The sequence below is a fragment of the Leopardus geoffroyi genome, chromosome B1 (genome assembly GCF_018350155.1).
Source record: "Leopardus geoffroyi isolate Oge1 chromosome B1, O.geoffroyi_Oge1_pat1.0, whole genome shotgun sequence".
Lineage (NCBI taxonomy): Eukaryota > Metazoa > Chordata > Mammalia > Carnivora > Felidae > Leopardus > Leopardus geoffroyi.
The window spans coordinates 132084690-132110982 of NC_059327.1; the positions used below are offsets into that span (position 1 = coordinate 132084690).

Here is a 26293-nt window from a genome sequence, read left to right on the forward strand (position 1 = left end):
CCCTCTGTCTCTTAAAATAAATTTAATTTTTTTTTTAAAAAAGAACTTCAGGGGCACCTGGGTGGCTCAGTCAGTTGGGCATCCAACTTCGGCTCAGGTCATGATCTTGCAGTCTGTGAGTTCGAGCCCCACGTTGGGCTCTGTGCCGACAGCTCAGGGCCTCTGGGTGGCTCAGTTGGTTAAGCGTCAGACTTCAGTTCAGATCATGATCTCAGTTCTTGGGTTTGAGCCCCGTGTTGGGCTCTGTGCTGACAGCTCAGAGCCTGGAGCCTGCTTCAGATTCTGTGTCTCCCTCTCTCTCTGCCTCTCCCCCACTCATGCTCTGTCTCTCTCTCTCTCCCGGTCTCAAAAATAAACAAACATTAAAAATAAATAAATTTTAAAAAGAACTTAAGATTTGAATTTAATTTAAACTTTTAATTTAAACAAATAGAAGATTAGCTCTACCTAATAGAAGTACTTCCAGATTCCCATTTAAATTGTAGTGATGATATTAAAGACAAAAACTAGAGATCGCTTTATAACAATGATCAAGAATACCATATATCAAAGATCACATCAGTGGGATGGACTGAGAAACTTATTATTACTTTACAGACTTCATGCTCCACTATCTAAACAATACAAATGGTCACAAAGAGAGAAGGAAGGGGAAAAAAAAATTAGTTGACTTCCTTCCTTTGTCTACTACTGACCAGAAAAACAAGTGACATTCCCTCTACTGAACAGAAAGTTATTCTCTGAACCATTCAGAGCTGAGTTGCATATTCTTTTTCACTTCTCTGCCCCCATTAGTTTTTTTATGTCAGTATCTCTTCAAAGATAGAATGTCTAGTATACAAAACAATGGAAAGGAGAGGGGGTCCTCCTGAGATACCCAGTCACTTAAAGCATTTGAGAAGAGGATAAAGGCAGGAAGATTATTAGACATAATGCCTGCTTTGAAGAGTACAGTGCACAAAGTACAAATTTATTCTTGATTCTCCAGCTTAGAAAATTGGACCAAATAGCAAGTGTACCTATCTAAGCATTATAGATTATTCTAGTGCAGACTCATATGGTGGCTCTTCAAATCTAAATTCATGAGCTGGCATCTACCCACAGCCAAGGGACAATGAAATAAAGAATGATCTACCACCCAAGTTGTCGGTAATAGCTGTGCCTGGATTGATTGATTCTCCTTCAGAACCACAAAACATGAAGAACTATTTGGCGCCTATAAAGAAAAATTACAAACTAAGAGAAAGGATGACTTGCTCTGAGGACTCCATGTAAAAACAGATTGCAGAGAATTGCTTTTTATATGATTCAGAGGAAAACTTGAAAGTAATATTACTAATCTTCTCAAAAATATGCTCAAGGACATGACCAACCCTCTGTGAAACGTAAGTAGGAATCTGTAAGGGGAAAATTGGTTTACAATTGTAACGCTAGGGACACAGAAGAATAACTGAAATGAGGAGAAGGGAGCCTAGAAATGTATTAGCAGAGATTTCAAAAACTACGTGGGAAACAATAGAGAGCAGAAATTATTAAAAATAAGTCAAGCACAAGGGTGCCTTGGTGGCTCAGCAGTTGAATGTCTGATGCTTGATTTCGGCTCAGGTCATGATCCCAGAGTCGTGGGAATGAGCCCTGTGTCAGGTTCTGAGCAGAGCATGAAACCTACGTAAGACTCTCTCTCTTTGCCCCTCTCCCTGGCTCACATTCTCTCTCTCTCTAAACTAAAAACTAATTAATTAATTAAAAAATAAAACATAAAAAATAAATCAAGTATGTGATGAGAAAGAAACTTGAAAAGCTCTTCCAAAGTGGAAAGGAAAAAGATAAGAAAAACTGGGAGAAATAATGCTAGATATGAAGGTTAGAGATTGGAAAGCCAACCTAAAAATTATGATTCTAAGAAAACAAACATACTAATAGAAATAAAAGTAGAAATCAAAGGTTATGCCCATCTAATTGAGAGGTGAATTAAAAAGTAGTAGAAACTTGATAACTATCATTGATGGAGGGGCAAAGAAAGTAATAACATTCTGAATTTCTTGTCTTTCATAGAAGGTAGTAGAGTTTCCTTTTTTTCTTTTCTTTTTTTTTTTTTTAATTGAAGCGGGACTCAGAATTTTGAGTTTTGTTTGGGGGAGGTGTTTTAGTTTTAATCAGAGATAAATAATAATTAGGGATGTATGGGTATGAGAAAAACCACTATTGGAAATCTCTATAAGATTTCTATAATCCAAATACCCTCAGAAGATAAGAGCAAAGACAGAAATCAAAGGAAAAGGAAGTTCCCAAATTAGAAAACATAAAGTAAAAACACAAAACTAGAATAAATACATCAACTGTAACAACAAATGTAAATGATCAAATTCTTTGATAAAAGCTAAAATTGTAGGGGTGCCTGGATGGCTCAGTTGGTTAGGCATCTGACTCTTGATCAGCTCAGGTCTTCATCTCTGGGTCATGAGTTCAAGCCCCACACTGGGCTTCATGCTGGGCATGAAGGCTACTTAAAAACAAACAAGGAAACAAAATGACTAAGCACATAAAGGTTATATATTAGCATGTGTAAAATAGCACAGCAATAAATGAAAGAAATTTAAACTCAAGTTAACAAGGATAAACAGGCAAATAAATTTGAAGTATAGAACTTATACATAAAATTGTATGTCTATAACAAACTTTATCAAGTACATAGCACACAGTATAGCATAGTATCTGATATAATTAATGAGATTTAAAATAAAGGAGCATTGCAGAGGTGCCTGGGTGCTCAGTCTGTTGGGCATCAACTGTTGATTTTAGTGCAGGTCACAATCTCATGGTCATGGGATCGAGCCCCACATCGGGCTAAGCATGGAGCCTCCTTGGTATTCTCTCCCTCCCTCTCTGTCCCTCCCCTATTTGTGCTCTCTCTCTGTCCCTCCCTCAATCGTGCTCTCTCTCTTTCTCTCAAAATAAATAAATAAACTTAAAAAATAAAATAAAATGAGCATTACATACTAAACTTTGCACCATACAAGTAGGGCTCAAACATTCCTGCTACTTACTAAAGAATTATTCAGCTGTATCTGAAAGTTCTCAAAGAGTGGAAATTTTAACAGTCATGTTTTCTAACCACAGTGTAATTAATACCAAAAAATTCCCAACTAATGAAAACTCTCCTAAAGGGAGGAAAAAAATTCAAAGACAAAATAAAAACTAGTGTAGACTATTGATAAGAAAAAGGAGGAAAGTACATATGAAAACTTGTGAGTTCTAAGCTCTTTTAGAAAAAAAAAAAAATTTATGTTTATTTTTGAGAGAGAGAGTACAAGCAGGAGAGGGCAGAGAGAGAGGGAGACAGAATCCGAAGCAGGCTCCAGACTCTGAGCTGACAGCACAGAGCCTGATGCGGGGCTTGAACCCATGAACTGCAGGATCATGACCTAAGCCAAAGTCTGACACTTAACTGACTGAGCCACCCAGAAACCCCTCTAAGCTCTTTTTTAAAAGGTGACTTCATCTTCTTAAGATTAAAAATAAATGAGCCACACAATCAGAATAAGAAACCATATAAAGGAAGAAAAGCAACCTCTTAGAAATTTAAAAGGTTTTAATAATAATAATAAAAGAAATGGAGAAAAGAGCAGAACTGATGTTTGAATCTAGGAACTGGTTCTTTAGGAATAAAAATTAAAATTTTAAAAGAGAAAAACCTCTCTGGGGCACATGGGTGGCTCAGTTGGTTAAGTGCAACTTCAGCTCAGGTCATGATCTCACAGCTTGTGAGTTCAAGCCCTGCGTAGGGCTCTGTGTTGACAGGTCAGAGCTTGGAGCCTGCTTCGGATTCTGTGTCTCCCTCTCTCTCTGCCCCTCCCCCACTCGCTCACGCGCTCACGCGCTCTCTGTCTCTCTCTCTCTCTCTTAAAAATAAATAAACGTTAAAAAATATTAAAAATAAACAGAGAAAAGCCTCTAATAAACTTGAGAAAAAATGGAACAATCCTAATAATCCAAATTGAAATTTGCAGTCAAGGTATGTAGTAGTTTTTAAAAGATCAGAGACTACTTGCAATTTCATACTAATAAACCTGAAAATATAGAAATAAAAAATAAATTTTGAGAAGAAGGGGCTTCTGGGTGCCTTTTTCAGTTAAATGTCTAACTCTTGATTTCAGCTCAGGTCATGATCTCAGGGTTGTGAGCCCAAGTCAGGGCTCTGCACTGAGGGTGGAGCCTGCTTAAGATTCTCTCTCCCTCTCCCTCTCCCATGCTCTCTCATTCATGTGTGTTCTCTTGCGCTCTCTCTCTCTCTCTCAAAAAAAAAAAAAAAAATTGAAGAAAATTCCATTTGGATCCAAAAATCAAGTAATCTGTTCTAATTCTAAGAAAATAACTAGATGTATAGCCAAAGATGTATATGAATAGCATTATTTGAGAATAAGGATTATGTCTGGATTAAGGACACACTCTGAAGCCAGATTAAATGAGAGAGAATCAGAGCTGTGTAAACTTATCTGTAAAGGAGTATACATAGTAAACTATCCATTTCATTCATAATTTTGCTTTATAAAGGCCCTGGTCAAAAAACTAAAACTGGGGCGCCTGGGTGGCGCAGTCGGTTAAGCGTCCGACTTCAGCCAGGTCACGATCTCGCGGTCCGTGAGTTCGAGCCCCGCGTCGGGCTCTGGGCTGATGGCTCAGAGCCTGGAGCCTGTTTCCGATTCTGTGTCTCCCTCTCTCTCTGCCCCTCCCCCGTTCATACTCTGTCTCTCTCTGTCCCAAAAATAAATAAATGTTGAAAAAAAAAAAAATTTAAAAAAAAAACTAAAACTGAATTTCTTTTTATGCAAAAACATGCTAAATATGTAAAACTAAAAACTCCAATAATTAGGGCCTGAACAGAAAAGTGAGTATTTCAGTATTTTGATGGACTCTCTTTAATTTGTTAGAAATTGCATAATAGAGTATGAAAATATAGGAATGAAGAATAATTTTTTTTCTTCAAATCCTAATATTTAAGGGACTAGGAAGTGTAATGTTTGATAAAGTATGAGGATAAATATTTTCCTCCTACTGACTCATATCCATGTAGTATGTTTTCAATTTATGTTCTAGTATTATATGCATAGTATATGATTTAAAACCAAAAAGGTGAGGCCTTTTAAATCCGAACTATCTGTAACACCACCACAAAAGAGTGATACAATTTTTGTCAAAGTTTGAGCACCTATAAATGCTCTGTTAATTTCTACATATCATAATAATAGCTAAAATTTAAAGTGAATAAACACTGAAGATCAAGTGTATTTGTTTTATTGTATGACACTGTCCACTGAAGACAATCGTTAAAGCTTTAATTAGAAATCTGTTCTGCAATTGCAAGAAATAACATTAGATTCATCTTATAATGTTGACGCTGCATATCAACTGTTTTAGTATTTTAAAATAATACTAAAAATAGTGTATTCTCTTAAATAGACAGATTAGGAGCTTGATGCTATTTTGATTAGCTACATGATCTTCATGCTTAGGCTGAATTAAATATCACTTAATTGTCTTTTATATCCTTATTCATTAGGGGCACCTGGGTGGCTCAGTCGGTTAAGCGTCCAACTTCAGCTCAGGTCATGATCTCACAGCTCGTGAGTTTGAACTCCACATCGGCTCTGTGCTGACAGCTCAGAGCCTGGAGCCTGCTTCAGATTTATATACCACAGAAAAGAAAACACACTGAAGTAAGAGAACATACAGAAAAAGAGAACACATGCTTTTTCAAGATGTCGGATTTTAGTAGAATTGAAACTTCATTCTTTTTATATGTAGATTTCTTTATTTCAGACCAAGAGCTCTAATTAGAAAATCACTTGTCAACAGGCATTCTGTGCATCTTATCACATGCAAATTTATAGACTAATATTGTTGAGCATATTCAGCTCCCAGAAATGTAGTTTGAGTTTTGTTAATAGAGATACGGACTAAATATATTTAAGTATGTCATAGAATATATTGCAGGGGCACCTGGGTGTCTCAGTTAGTTAAACATCTGACTTTGGCTCAGGTCATGATCTCACAGTTTGTGGGTTCGAGCCCCGCATCAGGCTCTGTGCTGACAGCTCGGAGCCTGGAGCCTGCTTCAGATTCTGTGTCTCCCTCTCTCTCTGTCCCTCTTCCTCTCGCTCACTCACTCTCTCTCTCTTAAAAATAAATAAACATTAAACAAAATTTTAGAATATATTGCAGAGTAGGCTTAGAATCTATTTTAAATAACTATGCCAATAGTGAATGCAGTTGCACTGTGGCTTACAGCAGGCTTGGGTAATGAAATTGTCCATAGTGCTGGAGTCTGCATATAAGCTTATTTCTTTCAGGTTGTTTTTTTTTTTTAAATGTTTGTTTATTTTGAGAGAGAAAGCATGCCCATACATGGTGGAGAGGGGCAGAGAGAGAATCCCAAGCAGTCTCTGTCTGTGGCTGTCAATGCAGAGCCCATAGGAGGACTCCATCTCACCAATGTGAGATCATGACCTGAGCCAAAATCAAGAGTCACATACTTAACTGCCTGAACCACCCAGCTGCCCTCTTTCAGTTTTGAATACTTGCTTTATCAACATTATGATATGATCTCTTCCATATTCAAGTGTTTATATAGCATGGTAAGAAATTTTGTTAGCAAAGGGCTCTGAAAGAATTCATTATTCTTAGCTTTCTGCAGAGGATAAAAAACAAGCTACATGTGGCTTGAAGGAAATCTTTCACTTTAGCTTATTTGCTTATTGTTCTCTTATCAGTGTCTTAGAATTACCTTCATGAGTCAATTATAGCTATGGAAATATAACCCCTATATCTGTCATTAAATATTCTTAGAAATCTTGTTAGTGGTGAATTATCCCACAGGAACTATAGAGGTGTTTGGATACCTGACCAAAGCCATATTGGTATTTAATAAACCATAACTATGACTGAAACTATCATAAAACATTATGCAGTTATAACCTTTTGTAATGATTTAAACTTTAGGGAAGTAAACTTTTAGAGCTAAAAGAAAACCACAGAGATCAGTAGCCAAGCTTTTCATTTTCTGTAGGAAGAAACCAATCCAAACAGCCAGGCTAACTGACAATGTATGATTTCAGCTTATTAACTGCAGAGCTGAGACCAGAACTTCCCTTTTTTGATTTCCAATGGAAAATATTCTCTTCTCAGAATACTTGCTTTACACAATTTACTTGGCATGCTAAGTATACGAAAACTTCCAAAGGAATGTTGAAGAAAGTAAATTATCATAAATTTGACCTAACATCAATATATAAGCAAAATTGAATATGATTTAATTACTTGTTTTTGTTATTGATTTATTCATTTATTTTGCATTCTGAAAATGGCTCTTTAAGACTGATTTATGTTGGGGTGCCTGGGTGGCCTCAGTCAGTTGAACATCTGACTGTTTATTTCAGCTGAAGTCATGATCTCATGGTTCGTAGGCTCGAGCCCCACATTGGGCTCTCTGCTGACAGCATGGAGCCTGCTTGGGATTCTGTGTGTGTCTCTCTCTGCCCTTCCCCGACTTGTGCACGCACTCTCTCTCAAAAATCAGTAAATAAACATTAAAAAGAAAAAAAGATTGATTTGGGGGCACCTGACTAGCTCATTCGGTCAAGCGGCCAACTTTGGCTCAGGTCATGATCTCATGGCTCATGAGTTTGAGCCCTGCATCAGGCTCTGTGTTAACAGCTCAGAGCCTGGAGCCTGCTTCAGATTCTGTGTCTCCCTCTCTCTCTCTCTCTCTGCCCTTCCCCACTGGCACTCTGTCTCTGTCTCACAAAAATAAATAAACATTGAAAAATAAATAAATAAATTTTACAAGACTGATTTAGATGGCTTAGGTTATAAGCTATGAGGGAAATTTTGACATGTTGCCTTTTATTCACTTATGCTAGCCTAAGTTTTCCAACTCATACCCTCATTACTTAGATTAGAAAGTTTAAAAATAGCTATTGTGATATCCAAGTAATTGAAGTCTTGAAGAATTTTAGTTGCAGGGAATTACAGCTTTGCTAATCAGTGTCTTACACAAATCAGCAGCCTCAGAATCACTGTACAATTTGTTAGAAAGGCAGTCCCCTTCCTGAGACCTAGACTATTGAACGAGAGTCTGTTTGTAAACAAGCTCCTAGGTGATTCAGCTATGCCTTAATGTTTGAGAAGCACTTCCTCAGTTAGTAATCTCAAAACCTGATTCTACTTGATGTCATTTTCTTGTCTCTTTCTTCCTCACCTTTGTTTTTGTGTCCTGGCCCCCAGCCCCCCAAAAGGAACATAAAAACATCAGCATGTGCTTTAATAAGCAAAAAAAAGTTCAGGTTAAAAGTATGTAGAAGAGAAGAAAGGATGTACATCTCCTCATTCTGAGATGGCCTGGAGGACTAATTGGCTGATTATACTTACATGTCTTTGGAATATTTTTAGCATCTGGCAGATCCACATTTTCTCCCTCTTCTGTATTCTCCTGGAGTCATCATTCACATTGGTCCATATTCCCAAAACTAAGCTTGTGCAACTGCATTGAGAAGTGAAATGCAGGAGTTAATTATACAGTGTTGACTTTACAGAGGGTGAGCCACAAAGCATCAAAAGCAGGAACTGCCTGTTCCAGTTAAGGACAGAGAACAGCAAAGGATATATTATTGGTTATGTAACCTGGGAACCACTGTGAATAACAGGCATTGTGAAGCAGATAAAAAATGGTTGTGATTAAAAGCAAAGTAAAATACCTAAGTCCAAGCCTCCATCTACAAAGATGATTCTAGTGAGTTTTTCTTCTAGTTAGTGATGGATTGAATGTCTGGTATGGTGATTAAAAGCTTAGACTCTGAGCTAAAACTTTCTTGGTTCAAATTCCAGCTCATCTACTTCTTGGCTCTGTCACTGTGGGCAAGTTTCTTAACCTCTAACCTCTTCATCTGAAAATTGAGGAAACAATAGTACCTACCTCAGGGGGCTATCGTAAACAGCAAACGAGAAAATCTATGTACAAAATACTTAGCACAGTGTCTGAAACATACAAAGTACTCAGTAAGTGTTAGAGTGTATTTATTTGTTCATTTGTTCATTTATTGCGATTTTTCACATCAGTTTCCCTTGTGAACAATAGCATTATTTTTTGGGTCTCTTCCGGGATTTGACTGTGGTTTGTGGCCGTGAAAATAGCTATGGCTTTTTTAAAGGAAATTCTCTGGGCTAAAGAGTGAGTGTTGATCACCTCTGGGATAATAAGTGCTAAGCTCTGTCTGATGATAGTGGTAATGGTAGGGAGCATAATAGTAGTAAAGGAGAAGTGTCATACCGTCCCTTGAGGCACTTAGATTCCGAATGGAAAGAGATGAGATACACATGTACATAGAAGAAAAACCCAACAGATGGTTTAAAAAATCAATTTTGTATGTTGAAAATTGTGTAGCACAAATGAGGATGTTTGGGGTGCTGGAAAGGCTGCCATCAGTATTGGTCATTAAGGACTGTCATTTTCTTCAGGTGTCTTCTACAAAGAATGAGGAAAAAAGGGCACTGTTTTATCTGTTATGTAAAACTGTAGTTTGACAAGCATGAAGGATTTTCTTTTAAGCAGACTTTTGAATCTTGATTTAGAAGCTGACTAAGCACCGAAAGGCTGACTGTGAGAAAGTCTTGGTATTGATGCTGCTAAAGTATTTGCTAGCTTCAACCCTCACTGTGGTTATATGAACACAGGGTGCAAGCAAGAGGGGAGAAGTTCCAGAGTGTGCTGATCAGGTAGTGTTCTATAATCTCACTGTTCCACTTAACGTTTGACTACTTTGTAATGCTTTTGAAGGAATTCAGGCTTTGGAGAAAATGGGGAGGTAGAAGGAGTTTATAAATGCTCAATAAAAGGGCTGTAAATTAGGTGTTGAGATGAAACATTGTAGAGCTTGAGGGATTCTCCATCTTGAGGAACTTCAGAAGAAAAGAAGGCTTAGAAATAGTCCTGTAGAAACCAGTGTTGCTTCCTTCTTCTCTGTCCCCTGTGGTTCCTGCTGCTGTCTGCATGTCCAGAGCAGCTTTAGAAAGCTGCTTCTGTGTGCAGGTCTGGAGGAGGTGGACAAGGAGGGACCAGATTTGGGCTGGGGAGCGCCAGGAATGGGTGGAGTTGGTAGCAGGAAGGCAGTCAGCAACATTGTATTAACATTTTGGGAAAATGAAAAGACCCTGAACTAGAACTGTGGTGGTAGAGTGAGAGGGTAGAGATGGTTTGTAAAGGTCACTTTAGAACTCTATGTCATAGACATCTTTAAAATGGAGGGGCAGAGGGAAGCACCTTTCAGGAGTAAACACCCAGGGCCATCCTCTAATTCTAGAAATAAGTGAAAATCAGCATCTGCGAGTGGATGGTTAAACATTGTACAGAGAACAGTCAGAGTCTGGCTGATACTTTCAGCCTGGAATCCCCTTCAGACATTGGGTTCACAGTCTCTGTGTTCTAATCTGACTTTATTTCTTTGTGCTTCTTTTCCACAGTACGCATGTATCCCAAGTCAGCAATGTTTCAACAACTGGAGAGTAAGTTTTTTGGATTGGGGTTTTTCCCCTCCTTTCCCATTTATCAAACAGAAAAAAAAGCTACTCTAAAGGTGTATAGTATTGGGAAACTAATACAGTAAGCAACCAATGATTATTTTTAAAACCCGAGAAGAGGACTAAATAAGAAGTGTTCCTGTTTGAGCTTCTGTGTGGGTGTGTGACTAGAGACGACTCAACCGTTTGAACATGCAAGATGTTTGCTTCAGTCAAAATAATGTCATAGTCTATTAATATTTGCAAAATGTGTGTTGGGGGAGGTATCTTGCAATGAAGGATGTCATTAAAGGCTAAAGTAGTAACAGTATCTTTCCTTCTTCCCTCATAATGTTTAATCAGCCAGCATTTATTGAGTACCTGCTCTATGCCAAGCAGAGTGTTAAGTGTGTAATGTCAGATAAGCTTTGGGCTCTGCCTTCAGGGACTTTACAGCCCAATAGGGACACAGAATCAAAAGCAAATTAATGATGGCAACAAATCCTTTCTCCACAGGACAGCAATAGTGTTCTGTTGATTATGTCCATCATCTGCCTTTTTTTCCCTCAGGCCACCAATTGCACATGGTCTAAAATCTAAACTCCAGTTACCTGCCCTTGCCTCCCTCTCTGACTAGGTTGCTCATTATGCTTCAACCTCGTGACCTTCTCTTTCTGGAATAGGCCAAGCGTATATTTTCCACAGAGCCCTTGTACTGGCTGTTTTTCAGCCTGGCCAATAATTTTCCTATAATCCACTTTTTTGTTCCAATGTCCTCTCGTCCCAGAAGCCATCCCTGACTATCCACAGTCACTCTCCAATCCTGGATTCCATTTTGGAGGGAATTTATCATCATCTGAAATTTCACGATTTGTTTATTACCCATCTTGCCTCATAACAGCAACGTAAGCTCCATAAACACAGGGGTCTTGTCTGTCATATTTATGGCTGTATCCCTAACATACAGAAAAGTGCCTGATGTATATTAGGCACTAAATAAATATTTATAGTTTCTTGCTCAAAGACTTTCCATCACACCTTCCTTCCTTCCTTCCTTCCTTCCTTGCTGAGACATAAATGGGCCTTTTTAGAGCATCTTCCATCAACAGGGATCAGGCAGAAAAGGAGGGAAGATGTGATAAGGAGGTAGAGAGAATTTTAAAAAGCACTAGTTAGTATGAATTTGGATCCAACAGGATAAATTGGGATTTTTTTTTTCTTCTTTGTTAGGTAAAGAAACAATGAGAGGGCAGGACTGACCTCTCTTAGCTTTGTGAATTTTAAAGAGATTCCGGAATTATACCAAGACTGATGTGTTCTTGCTTATGTGTTTCCTGACAACCTTTACTTCTTTTATATCTTACATAGTTTGGAAAAGGTGTGGGATGGGTTTGTATGTACATATTAATTCACTGACATCCCTGTGTGCCACTGTTAGGTAATCTTGAATCATTGGGGTATGGAGTTCTAAATATAAAAGTTCTAGGGGCGCCTGGGTGGCGCAGTCGGTTAAGCGTCCGACTTCAGCCAGGTCACGATCTCGCGGTCCGTGAGTTCGAGCCCCGCGTCGGGCTCTGGGCTGATGGCTCAGAGCCTGGAGCCTGTTTCCGATTCTGTGTCTCCCTCTCTCTCTGCCCCTCCCCCGTTCATGCTCTGTCTCTCTCTGTCCCAAAAATAAATAAACGTTGAAAAAAAAAAAAAATTAAAAGTTCTAATGCCCAAGTTAGACTATACTTGTTCAATGTCTACAAATAGTTTTAATGAAATTACTATGCATCTGGTAGAAAACTACATTTGGAAAATCTAAAGTTCTTAAATTTCTTAAAACCCATTTTATTTAAGCAAATATTTTTTCTTAATCTGAACATTTTAAAACTATGTACATGGTTCTTTTAAATTTTCTAATAGCTTTATTGAGACACAAAAAACTATACATACTTAATGTCTACCATTTGATGAGTTTGGATGTGATTCTTTTTTCAAGTGCAGAAAAATGTGGTTTGAGGAGAATATGTTTAGAATTTTCCATGCCTGCTATTTAGAATTAAATAGTGTGGTGATAAAAGAAGTTTGGACACATTGAAAGATCATACAGCTTTAGAAAGGATACCTTATCTATCCCATCGTGCACTCTTTTTAGCCCCTGTACTGAAGTATTTCTTCATGTTGGACGAAGGAAATCTATCCTACCATCTTCAGTAATGAGTATTAGAATGTTTGCATGAATGCAGCTTCAACTGTATACATCACAATTTAATTTAATGGAGGTTCAGAAAGATTTTGCTATTCTAAGTAGTAATTGTTCTACTTTGTAATTGTAGTATTAAAAAGGTATTCCTTTTTAATAGCATTATTCCCTGCATAATTTTATCTTAAAGGGATTCTAAATAGATAATAGCCATCATAAAATTATTTGTGCCAGTTTGCTTCACAAACCATACTGCCTTCCTCTAAAGAACTGGTATGACATCTGGAGGAACTCACCCTTATAAGAATAGGTCTATTCTTATTCTATGAGGAAAAAAAATATTTCCTCATTCTGCCTTATATAAATGACCCTTATTTCCTGATGGCCTCTGATAACTGTTGCTAGACTTGCTGTGAGCATTTCAGTAATCCTGGACCTACAGAGATGAGAAACACGGTTATCAAATTGGTAGGATTTGGTAGGTTGGGTTTTATCTTTAACACACGATACAGATATTTTGAGATGTCTCATATGCTATCTCTGTTCATGAAACTATAGTAGATCTACCATTGGAAATACAGATTTTCCAAAATTAGAGATACAAACTTTTAAAGACAATCATTGATAAATTTGATTACCTGAGTGACTCTGTATTCTTTTTTTATTAGACTCTTAGAAAGAACCATCCGGTCAGCAGTAGAGCAGCATCTTTTTGATGTTAATGGCCCTGGAGGCCAAAGTTCAGAGGACTCAGAGTCTGGAACATCATCAGCGTCTTCTTCCACATCTGCCAGACAGCGCCGCCGCCAGTCCAAAGAGCAGGATGAAGTTCGATGCAGCAGAGATGTGTGAGTTGGCATTGGTGCCTCTTATTTGGATTTTCTCTTCTCCTTTTAAAAATATACACCTGAATTAGTCACTGCATTATAGCCATTCCCATTTCAGTATTCAGGTTAAAACTTTAAAAGTTTCATTTTGACTATTCTTTTTTTTTAAGTTTGTTATTTTTTTGTTTTTGAGAAGGAGAGAGTGCAAGCAGGGGAGGGGCAGAGAGAGAGAATCTCAAGCAGATTCTGCGCTTGTCAACACAGGGTCCAATGTGGGGCTTGAACTCACGAAACTGTGAGATCATGATCTGAGCCGAAATCAAGAGTCAAATGCTTAACTGACTGAGCCACCCAAGTGCCCTTGACTGTTCTAACTAAGGTAATTTTTGGAAATTTGTAGGCAGCTAAATGAATATTTCAGCTTTTTCTAGATGTTTTATGTTGTCTAGATGTATATTGTAGGAAACCACCTCTGATTTAATACATTTCATGGCTTCCTCATGAATATCTTATTGAGAGGGATGCTGAACCACTGGAAGAGAAAATGGCCCTATGCCTGTCCAGAGGTGGTTTTTCTCTTATTAGACAACATTCATTTAGCTGTTAGAACACCTTATGAAATCAACAGATTTCCCTGCTATATTGGCCTGATGAAATATTAGAATATCACTGTAATATTCTGACAGTTGGTTACATTTTAGGGTAAGGAATGTTGAGCCTAAGTCTAATCAGAAAAGGAAATGTTTGTGTTCTTTATTATTATAGTGACTGATTTTAAGCTTTCCCACAGCATGAATTTCAAGAATTTGAGATTTTCAAGGATTTGAGAAAATACAAATAAATAATTATCATCCATATTTTTGAATAATCATTATTTAAATTGTCATGGAAAATAAAGTTATATTCATATATTTTTCCCAAAAATTTTATTTTTATCTACCGTAGCATTTAGTCTCTTAAAAAGTTATTGTTTTGAATTCCTTATTAAATGTCAAAGACTAAATCAGACCCTAGTCGTCCTCATTCTTTTTTACCTGGATTCATAATCTACATCAAAATCTAAGGGAAAAAAGAGATTTCTTTTGATTAAAGAAAGACACAAAAGACAAGTAGTGTAAATAAATACCATGCCGCATATTGTCAAGATGTTTAAGAGCTATACTAACAAATGTAATTTTAGAAATAAAACAGTATCCGTGGTATAACCTACTGACTTTTTAAGTGATATAGGCAGCACTTTAAAAAAAAAATTGTCGGGGCGCCTGGGTGGCGCAGTCGGTTAAGCGCCCGACTTCAGCCAGGTCACGATCTCGCGGTCCGTGAGTTCGAGCCCCGCGTCAGGCTCTGGGCTGATGGCTCAGAGCCTGGAGCCTGTTTCCGATTCTGTGTCTCCCTCTCTCTCTGCCCCTCCCCCGTTCATGCTCTGTCTCTCTCTGTCCCAAAAAAAATAAATAAATGTTGAAAAAAAAAAAAAAATTGTCTTGGGGCGCCTGGGTGGCGCAGTCGGTTAAGCGTCCGACTTCAGCCAGGTCACGATCTCGCGGTCCGTGAGTTCGAGCCCCGCGTCGGGCTCTGGGCTGATGGCTCAGAGCCTGGAGCCTGTTTCCGATTCTGTGTCTCCCTCTCTCTCTGCCCCTCCCCCGTTCATGCTCTGTCTCTCCCTGTCCCAAAAATAAATAAACATTGAAAAAAAAAAAATTGTCTTAGGGGCGCCTGGGTGGCTCAGTCGGTTAAGTGTCCGACTTCAGCTCAGGTCATAATCTCACAGTCCATGAGTTCAGGCTCCGCGTGGTGCTCTGTGCTGACTGACAGCTCAGAGCCTGGAGCCTGCGTCAGATTCTGTGTCTCCCTCTCTCTCTGACCCTCTTCTGTTCATGCTCTGTCTCTCTCCGTCTCAAAGATAGATAAAAACATTAAAAAAAAATTTTTTTAATTGTCTTGGAGCTGCTGGGTTGGAGAGGGTGCTGTGTAATACTACCTTTAGAGAATAGAAAAATTGTAATACGGGAGGTATTTATGTTTAAAATTAGCTATTGACTAAGCTTTATAGAAAATGTTTAGGAGTATAATTAGTTTGTGTACTGCCTAAATTATGTTACACAGCAAGTACAAATTATTTAATACTGTTCATATCCTCTGCCTCATTTTTTGCCAAACAGTATGTAGCAACACATTGCATTTTAAAAATAGTCTTAGTACATCACGATGTCGTGCTTTCCACTCTCTTTGTTTGGACAGGTGGACAGCAAGCTGAGGTTGGATGGAAGTGGTAGTAAGCACAAGACAGAGAACAGAGACAGACAGTGGAAGTGTTGATGGTGGGTGCACAGCAGCAGGCAGGGGACAGCACAGTGGGGTAAGGTCACAGTGAACGGGGATAGAGAGAAAAATATGAAACACAGAGTAAGTAACCTTTCCTGCAGAGTTTAGTTTCCCAGAGTTGGAAATGTTTCTAATATAAGTTATCTCAATCATACTTTACTATCAATATCAGGAGAACAAATGAGATGGAGAATGGTAGAAGCTGGCTAATCTAACGATCCACGAAACTCCAGCCTTCCCCTTAAAGTTTCTTCTCTGGTAGTTTCCTTCCCTGCTCATGCTGCTTACTCATTGTGGTCAGATTAAGTTGTGCACTGAGTGAGTGAATCTCGGGCTGCAAACTGTGTGTGGCCAAGGTAACTTACAGTCTTGCATTACTCTTTCTCCTTGGTGTGTGGTCTGGGCATGCAGAAGTCCCCTTCCTGTGTTCCCTGTTGGCCTCGCCTTCCTAGTCATATGGCCTCCTCCTCACCTGACATGCTGGGTAATTAGCGTGTCTTGATAGTCCTTCCTCTTCAACCTCCACGCCACACTGCACTGCCTCTCTGAGCTCACCAGGGCTGTGGAAGAGTGAGGCCCTTATCTCTCAGGGCCCCAGACCTACTACTTTTGTCCCCATGAAAGTCCTCTCCAGTATGTCCCCAGGAGATACAGTGACATATCACTGATTGTGCAAAGGTTGAGAATCGTTATCATAGCCTATAGTAAGTATGTTTTTCTCAGTATATACTTATGCATAATTGATTCATTTATCAAAGATTTTCATCAGGCTTTGTTTAAAAAATAAAAATTAAGCTAGACTTTAATATATTCTATTCAAAACTAATAACTCTATGGAATGGCTAAAAAGAGTTTTTAAAGAGGTGCCTGGGTGGCTGAGTCGGTTAAACATCTGACTCTTGGCTTTGGCTCAGATCATGATCTCGTGGTTGTGAGATCGAGCCCCGCATTAGGCTCTGTGCTGAGCATGGAGCCAGCTTGAGATTCTTTCTCTCCTTCTCCTTCTGCCCCTCTCCCCCTCAAAAAAAAAAAAAAAAAGGAAAAAAAAGAGTTCTTAAATATACAAACTCATTATATTTTTGTCTATTGTTTGGCCTTCTAACAACTTAGAGCTGCAACCAATTAAAAAAATATATCCTTAAAGCCAGTGATGACCATATTTCAGGATGAGATTAAAGAGCCAATAAAGTCTATACTAAAGTCATCGTGACATTGTTTAAACAAATACAGAAGATAGACTGTAAATATCTCATTTTAATGCTAATTATTTATTGTTTAAATTTAAAAGGAAACGTCAGGTTTATGTTATTATTTCTACCATAAAAATACCAAGGTTTAAGGAACATGTTCATTATGTGAAAGGTTTCAGTTTAATTCATTTATTAAAAAGCTTGCCATCTGCCAGATGCATGGAAATGTTGACTCTTGGTGAGTGGTATATGGAAGTTCGTTGTGAGTCTCTCTTCTTTTCTATGTGTGTGAAAATTTTATAAAAAATACTTTCTAAAAGGCAAAGCATAATTTAAGTTAAAGTGGTTTCAACTGTCCAATACACAATAAATTGGAAATGTATATAAAGATTTCTTTGTTACTAATATTATATTAAATTCCTAGTTCAAAGTAAAAGAAAAAATTATGCTGTCCTATTAGAGGAACGATAAATAGTTAGGTATTACTAGAACATTAAGTGTGCATGTAGGGGTGAGGGAGAAACTGTAGATGAAGTGAGAAGCCGCAGAGATTTGAGTTCAGGTCAAATCTCAGTGATGTCCAGTACGATTGGAAGCTGTCCGAATGTTGCAGTCAGGAATTGTATTCCAGTGCTCTCGCAGTCACATTTGTACTGTGGCTGAAAGGTGTTGACTCAGAGACCTTTTTTTTTTTTTTTTTTTTAAAGAGAACAGGATTTCCACATGAACACACTGAACAGATTTTCATATATTTATTTTGACAGGACTTATTCCAGTCATTTATTCACTATTCAAAAAGATTATAAAATAAACTTTGTGTTTTAATTTCTAAAACTAGTTTTTAGCTTTTGTATTAGCCTGCTGGGGCTACCTTCACAAAGTACTACCTGGGGGACTTAAACAATAGGGATTTATTTCCTCACCGTTCTGGAGGCTAGAAGTCCAAGATCAAGGTGCAGATGGGGTTGGTTTCTGATGAGAGACTTCTCTCTTCGATTTGCAGACAGTGCCTTCTCTGTGTCCTCCCATGGCCTTTCTTCTGTGTGCATGCTTTCCCGGTGTCTCCTCCTTTTCTTATAATAACACCAGTTCTAAGGGAGTAGAGCCCCACCCTTATAGCCTCATTGAGCCTTAATTACCTCTGTAAAGTCCCTGTCTCCAAAACAGTCACGTTGTCGGTTAGGGCTTCAACATAGGAATTTGGGGGTAAACAATTCTGTCCTAAGAGCTTTCAAACATAAACCCCACCCCCACTAAAAAATAATAGTAGGATGTATACCCCAGGAGTTAGAGGAAATCAGAAGAGCGATTAGACAGATTTTATATAGTAAAACAACTATTTTTGAAGTTGATACCAAACTCATCCAACTATCCATAAAAGGCACCTCTCTCAGCGCATGAAGGGGGAAGATTTAAGAGAGTTTGCATGAGTATATGTGCCAGCATGTTAGCCCCTATCAGCTTTCTCATGCCTTCTGTTATTTTATGTTTAGGATATTTCTAATAACTGTTGCATCAATCTTTTATATACTTTTACTAAGTCTATATGTTTTTACATTAAAAGTTGTATAAAATAAGACTAAATTAAATGTGGAGTGCTAAAAATCACCAAAGATAGTCTAAGATAGTATAATATTTAATTCATAATTTTGCCTCCATGATAAGCTCATCTAAAACAGGATATGAATTTAGATTGCAGAATAAATATTTAACATTATCTTTCTTTTTGGGATGTGGTTGAACTGATGGTAAAATGTAGTCATCAATTTTGCTCTTTAGAGCTCATGTATTTCCATGAGTAGTAGGGAGTTACCTTAATTTAGTCATACAATAAGGGAGAGATCTCATTCATTTGTACTTTGGCAAGCCATGACGCTATACTGATGGCTTAATTTGTTCCATGATGTAGTAAAAGACAAATAATTTGCTAAGTAATTTAATTTTGTGAAAACTCCTTGAGGGAATGTTTAAGATACTCATTGTTTCAGTAATATTAAGTGAATTAAATTCTATAGTTACGGCATTCATATCTACTTGTAAGTCATGAAGCTAAAACTAAGTCATGAAACTTTGTACTGATAAGTAATAAATCCATATTTAAGTTAAGATGTTTTGTATTCTGGGGGCATCTGGGTGGCTCAGTCACTTAAGCCTCTGACTTCAGGTCGTGATCTCACAGCTTGTGAGTTCGAGCCCCGCATCAGACTCTAAGCTGAGCCTACTTCAGATTCTGAGTCTCCCTCTCTCTCTGCCCCTCTCTCGGCTCACACTCTGTCTCTCTCAAAAATAAATAAACATAAAAAAAATTTTTTAATATTGTGTATTCTGTAGTTTTTATAAACTTATACTATTTCTACCAAGACTATCAGATGCAGTTGGATTCTGTTACTCATGCTTTTCTACTATGCTGAAATGTCTTCATCATTTGGAAAAATCAGCATGTCCCATTCTAGAGAAAAAGACAACATATTTCCTTTTCAGATTTTTCTTCACACATTGGATTATAAAATGTGTATGTGGGGGGGGGATGTAATTTATTAATAATGGGAAGATTTTTTGTAAGCTTGCACTGTTCTCTCTGTTTGAATACAAATTACTTTTGGTACAAATACAAAAGTTGTTCATTGGTAGAAACACAGTCCCTGCCAATTTGCCTCTAGGAATAATTTCTCTTTTAATGTGATTTATTTGGCACCAGTTGGTCTCAGGAGTAGCACTTGTGCTCAGATTTTGATCAAAGAGGCAAAATGGAATTTCTGGGCACCCTCCTGATTTCCTATGTGATGCAGTGACAGTGTCATTAAAATGTCCCTTTTACCTTTTAAAGTAAAATCAAGGTTTTTTGTTTTTTTTTTTTTAATTTCAAGGGGACTTATCGACAAAGAAAATATTCCTTCTGGGTTCAGCAGCCTCGAAGATTGTATTTTGAGTGCTCAGGAAGTGGAAAAGTTGTATGAAAATACTTCTGGTTGTGTTGGAGAAAGGGGCAAACCTAAACGTCAGAAATCCAGTTCCAAACTCTCTGAACTCAATGAAAATCAAGATGGTCTTGTGGTAAGTGAAAATTCTGTAAAATTTTTATTTGTAGCCAGTTAGGAAATACCACATCTCTTTTCTTTGCTATGTAAAATAATAATAATAATAATTCCAATCATGAGCTTATAGGACTATAGGATATGAGTTGTGAAGACCTTAGAGCTACTAAATATGCACACTTATATTTCTTTTTAATATTAAAATCAAAGCCGAGAAAAATTATATTCTACCAAAAGAAACAAAGACAGAAAACTTACTATTTATTTAAATTGGCCTGATTTTTATCTCATTCTTTGGAGCATTTTTAAATTTTATTTTTGAAATATTGCCCATAAAGCCTTTTTATTTCCCCCCATTCTGTTTGTTCTTGAATATATGACTATTTAAAAAAATTAATAAATTAAAGCCAAGTGAAAGAAAACTACATAGAGAAAGAGGGTCAACTATCTTTGTGTACAAAAATCTCTGTGTTCAGAAATTTAGTTTAAACCTATACTCTAGAAACTATTTTCTTCCAAATTAACCAGAAACAAAAAAAAAAAAAAAACAAAAGATCAGCCTCTTACACAGTTACCTCAGAATTGAACCCTGGATTATTGATTTGATATATAAGTTATTACAAGTTATTGTATACTATTAATATACATCATCCTTTTCTGTATATGCTTCAGTTTCTCTGAAAAGTGAGAACCAAAGTGTGTCTTCTTAGTCCATTTAGTTTTTAAAAATTTAACAACAACAATAAAAACTGAAGATAAAATTTATAATATAACATGAGCTGGAGTCCCCATAATAAATTAGGTAATGTCCGCTTTTACCATGCAATGTGTAAATACTCTGATCTATTTTATCTCTGACCAGCTTTTAGCTCCATGCTGGGTTTTTCATACATTTACTAATATGGGCCACCTCTTTTCCATTGTCAATTTATGCATGTGCTCAGAGAAGATTCCCAATTTTGCCCTAAATAAAATATACATAAAGGCAAATTCAGGGAAACATGTTAATTTCTTTTTTCCCCTCCAAATGTCTTGATGCTCTGTTTCTAGAAGTAATAGTGACGAGCTAGAAGGGACAGAAGCAATCACCCACCTCAGGTCCATTTCTGATACACTCCAAATAAAGAATGTAAGCTTTGGAACCATTATACATATTAAATGTTTTTAGCATTAACTTAATTCTTGCGTAGGGGAAGAGTAAATTTTTAAGTAAAATAAATGGTGCTAAGTTCATTAGCTCTTTATTTGGCCCACAATTTGCTTATCTGCCAAAGAGATTACAATGACTAAAAGTCCAACACTTCATTGGAAAGAATGTACTCTATTTCAGTCCCTTTTTACGTGAACTGAAGCCATGAATATTTCTTTTCCACAAGGAATAATGTCTTAAATTAACATGGTGGTGATAGCTAATAAAAATGAAAAAGTACATTTATTCCTTAGAATCTGTGTTTGATTGATATAATAACTATAGACATATTCTTTGCTTAAAAACATTTGAATGGGAGAGCCCAATGCCATCTTGGTCTTTTTAGGTGAAAGGGTTTGCCCCCATGTTAGTTGCTAGTTTCCTCATTCCAGGATTGTGAATGTCATGTATTAACATAAGTGAGCCAAGTGGACCATGTCTTTTTGCAGTGAATAATTGAAAACCCTGCCAACACAACTTCCACGTAGAAAGTAAAGGTGCTATCTAAAAGCTTTTCTAACTGTCATATGCCATGAATTTTTAAATCTGATCTTCACAGGTAACCACAAAGCAAATAGCCAGGGAACATAGCAAGTCTTTAGTCTCCATCCTAAAAGTTAAGTTGTGCATCTTAACTTGTCACTTACTTTTAACCTTCTAGGTTTACTTTTCCCAAATCTCCCCCAAAACCTTTTCCTGCTCCATTTCATGTGCTTTACACCCTGAGTAAACATTTATTTCTAAACTGGGTGGGAGAGGGGAGAAATGCATACATAATTATATGCCTTTATGTGCCAGGAAATATTTCAGATCCTGGGGATACAGCAGTGAGAAAAACAGGCAAAAGTTACTGTCCTCATGGAGTTTACATTCTAGTAGGGGGAACAGACAATAATCAAGATAAGTAAGTAAAACACAAAATACGTCAGATAGTGATAACTACTAGGAAGAAACATAGAGCTGGAAATGGTGACAGGAATTGTGAGGGAGCAAGTGATGCAATTTTAAATGGAGTGATCTGAGAAGATCTCCCAAGAATTTGACATTTGAGTGTAAAGACTTAGAGAAAGTGAGGAAGCAAGCCATACTATCCTAGTAGGTGCAAAGGCCCTGAGACAATCATTTATCTGGAATGTTCAAAAAAACAAAAAAAAGGTACCGTTGTGATTGGAGGAGAGTGAGCAAAGTTAAAGAGGTAATGGGAGAAAGTGGGCAGATGAAGTAGGGCCTCATGGATCATTGTGAGAACTCTGCCTTTAATATGGATGAGATGAGAATCCATTTGAGGGTTCTAAGTAGAATAGTGATCTGACTTACTGAAATTTGAATCAACTGCTATGTTGAGAATAGACAGTAAGCAGGCAATGGCAGAAAGAGGAACCCCAGTTAAGAGGCTATTGCAATAATCTGGAGTTAAGATGATGATGGTTTGAACAAGGTGATACCAGAGTCAGCATGTATTTCCTTGCAGATTGTATGATGCACTACTCTAGAGGCACTGTTCCCATAGACTAAAATGTGAACAGTTCCTCCTAGAGTGGTGCATTGCAGTCATCGTGATGTGGTGGATGGATTCTGGGTGTATTTTGAAAGACCAAGGGAGTGAGTGTGGACAGAAAAGAAAAGTCACCTCAGGGGCTGTAAGCCATGAGACACACCAACCTTTAGAGGATGGAGAGATGAGAAGGTACCAGGAGAGGAGACTTAAGAGACTAGCAAAGTAGAAGACAGACAAGGTGAATTTGATGCCTTCGAAGCCAGGTGAACCCAGTATCTCAAAGAGGAGAGAAGGTCAGACGGTGGGTCAAGTAGAAGACTACACGTTTGACCACTGGGGTTAGCAAGCTGGAGATCACTGAGTAAGAGCGGTTTTGTTGAAGAGATAGGAGCAAAAGCCATTTTCCAGAGTAAATGAGAGGAGAGGACCTGAACACAGCGAGTGATAATTTCACACTGATCACACCAGCCCACAACACAACCAAGGAGAATATGCTGTAGACCAAAAAAAGCATCTTGCACATCTGGAACCTCTGAGGTGGGAACTGGCTGGGCACATCACCTTTGCCCTGTCACCTCTTGAGACAGTCATGACCAGCAGGAACGAAGAGGCTACAGAGAATTCAGAGCTTAAAAATTAGTGGTAGTGAGTGACATTAGAGTGTTCTGCCTTATCTCTAATTATTGCCACGGTCCCAAGCTTTTCCTCCTCCTTTAAACTCCTAGCTCATGCCTGTGCCCTTCAGTCATTCTCAGAGCAAAACCTTGTCTCCTCATTTACTTGGAAGAACTAGGACACCCAGCTTGTGTTTCAGCAGCTTCTCTCCTGCTTCAAAACATCTCTAAGAACTCCACTCATTTTATTTTCTCACCTGCTCAAATGATAACATGGCTTTTCTAATTTCTGAGGTTACCTTCTAACTCAAGAAGTGTCCGTGTAAATTCTGTTTTCTACCTCCATCTCCCCACCCCACCTCCATGTACATGTACAAACATACACATACACTCACACGGTTTTCATGGCTTCCTGTCCACTGGCTCATTTCTGTTGGCCTAGAAAAAGCATCCACCTCTAAAAGCTTCCTCTTCTGGGTGCAATTTAACAGCTTGAATCAAAAGCCCATAACTCAGTCATGCATTTTATCCAGTAATCATACTTCTGCCACTCAGTTCTACTTAAATATGGAAAAGACAGTGAGTATTAATTTGCTCACTGCAAGGCTTTCTATAATCATGGAAAATTAGAAGCAATCTAAATGCTTAAAAGTACGAGATCAGATTAGTAATGTGGATGTCAGTTCAGTAAAATTATTATTTGGAAGACCATGTAATAAAATAAAAAACATTGACAAGTTATATTTTAAGTGCTTTGTATATATTATCAATTCTAGTACTCCCAATTATCCATAAGGCAGATTTATTATTATTATTATTTTATTATTATTATTATTCTCATTCTAAACATGAGGGAAATGAAGCAGAAGAGATTAAATAACATCGTCAAGGTCACATACAAGTGGTGGTGCTGAGAGTCTACTATATCCTTCAATATTAAAAGTGGGTTATGAAGTGTCCATTTATATATGTATATATGTCTCTGTACATTTTTATATATGTATGTCTATAAATGTATGTATCGTATATGTGTACATATTTGTATGTGTGTATATGTATGTATCTCGTGTGTGTGTACAAATGTATATAAAAATGTTCATTCCCAGGAAAAAAGACTGAAAGAAAATAAGCCTAAAGTGATTGATTGTATCATGGTGGTGGTAGCAGTATTAGAAGTAGCTGTCACTCAAGGGGCGCGTGGGTGGCTCAGTCAGTTAAGAGTCCAACTCTTGATCTCAGCTCCGGTCTTGGTCTCACAGTCATGAGTTCGAGCTCCTGTTGGACCTCACACTGGGCGTGAAGCCTCCTCAGGAGAAAAAAAAAAAAGCGGCTGTTAGCATGCTCTGTTTTTCATATGTTCCCCATATGAGTATACTAATTCTATAAAATATAGAGTAAGCATCACAGTTATTGTACAAAAACTGAAAACATAGTCTAGCGGCTCTCTTATTTATAAACGGTATCTGTTTAATGCCTTGTGCACCCTCTGAAATCACAGGCAGGGTTCAAGGAAAGAGCATAGCTCTTACAGTCAGACCTCAGTTTTCAGTTTCAACTTTATCACTTAATATCTATGGTGAGGGGCGCCTGGGTGGCGCAGTCGGTTAAGCATCCGACTTCAGCCAGGTCACGATCTCGCAGTCCGTGAGTTCGAGCCCCGCGTCAGGCTCTGGGCTGATGGCTCAGAGCCTGGAGCCTGTTTCCGATTCTGTGTCTCCCTCTCTCTCTGCCCCTCCCCCGTTCATGCTCTGTCTCTCTCTGTCCCAAAAATAAATAAACGCTGAAAAAAAAATTAAAAAAAAAAATATCTATAGCGAGTGGGCATGTTATTTAGCCTCAGTTACTTTATCCGTAAAGTGGGACTGTTAATGCCTCACTGTGGTTTTTTTGTGAGATTTAAATGCAACTAAATGTGCTAAAGAATAGAGAAAACTGAACACTGTTCACACGTAAGTTCCTTTATGCTCCCTAGATTCTAATGACCAGTCTCTTTTCCTTCACTTGCTATCCAACATTTTGAACACTCTGCACTTCCTTGTTCTGAATCTTGCTTCTCACACTTGCTTGTTCAATCCCAGTAACCCAGAATCTACGCCCACTTCTCTGGGAAACCTGCTTTCTCCCTGTCGCTGTCTGGACATGGAATTGAAACTGCTCTTCTAAGACCCCTGTGCTCTGACATTCTCTTGGTCCTTGACTCCTCAAGCCTTTGTGGGGCTTGATACTTCTTCCCTTTTTCTCAGAACCCTCTCCCTCTCTGCCTTGGTGACACTGACCTCTCCTGTGTCCTGTGATCACGATGACTTTCTTCTGTGTCATCTCTTTCACTGGCTCAGCCTCCATAAAGCATAGGTGAATGTAGATGCTCCCAAGTTTTGTCTCATTTCTCTTTTCCATCTTTGCTTGAGAGCTTTGCCACTCACATGGTGTCAGATGTCACCTCTCTACCAATGACTGCCAAGTCAACATTTGATTGAAGCTCTCTGCAGTCCACCTTAGAAAGTGAGCATGTTAAAACCGAATTCATTGTCTTTTCCTCCTGGATCTCTTTTTCACCAGGCTACCCATCTGATTTCATCAGTCAACATCTTCTTGGTCCTTTTGTTTGCCCCCAGCCCCTCTTCCAGCTTTTCAGTTAGTTGTCAAATTTAGTGGACTCTACTTTAAAAATGGTATGAAGGACCCCCTTGTCCCTTTGTATTGCCACTACATCACTGAGGCTCTTGTTATAATTGCCCTGGAATATCAAAATAGCCACCTGACATGTCTGCATACCGCCACCCTCTCCTGTCCCCAGGCTGTCTTACCTGCTCCTGCAAAACAGTCATCTACCTAATGCAGCAATTTTCAACCCTTGTTTTCCGTGCACTAATTCCTGT

At 38.1% G+C, this 26293-nt stretch overlaps 1 protein-coding gene across 9 annotated transcripts in view; it reads left to right on the forward strand.

The window, feature by feature from the left end:
* The window catches only part of FAM13A (family with sequence similarity 13 member A), a 362868-nt gene that overhangs the window by 278177 nt on the left and 58398 nt on the right, over nt 1-26293 (forward strand). For 7 of the 9 annotated variants that reach the window (XM_045473125.1, XM_045473066.1, XM_045473096.1 and 4 more), the window contains 3 exons: nt 10516-10557; nt 13408-13587; nt 19946-20132. In XM_045473125.1, the coding sequence (XP_045329081.1) occupies nt 10516-10557; nt 13408-13587; nt 19946-20132 (409 nt within the window). The remainder of the gene's footprint in view (nt 1-10515; nt 10558-13407; nt 13588-19945; nt 20133-26293) is intronic. The other 2 variants (XM_045473115.1, XM_045473146.1) reach the window with 1 other exon arrangement.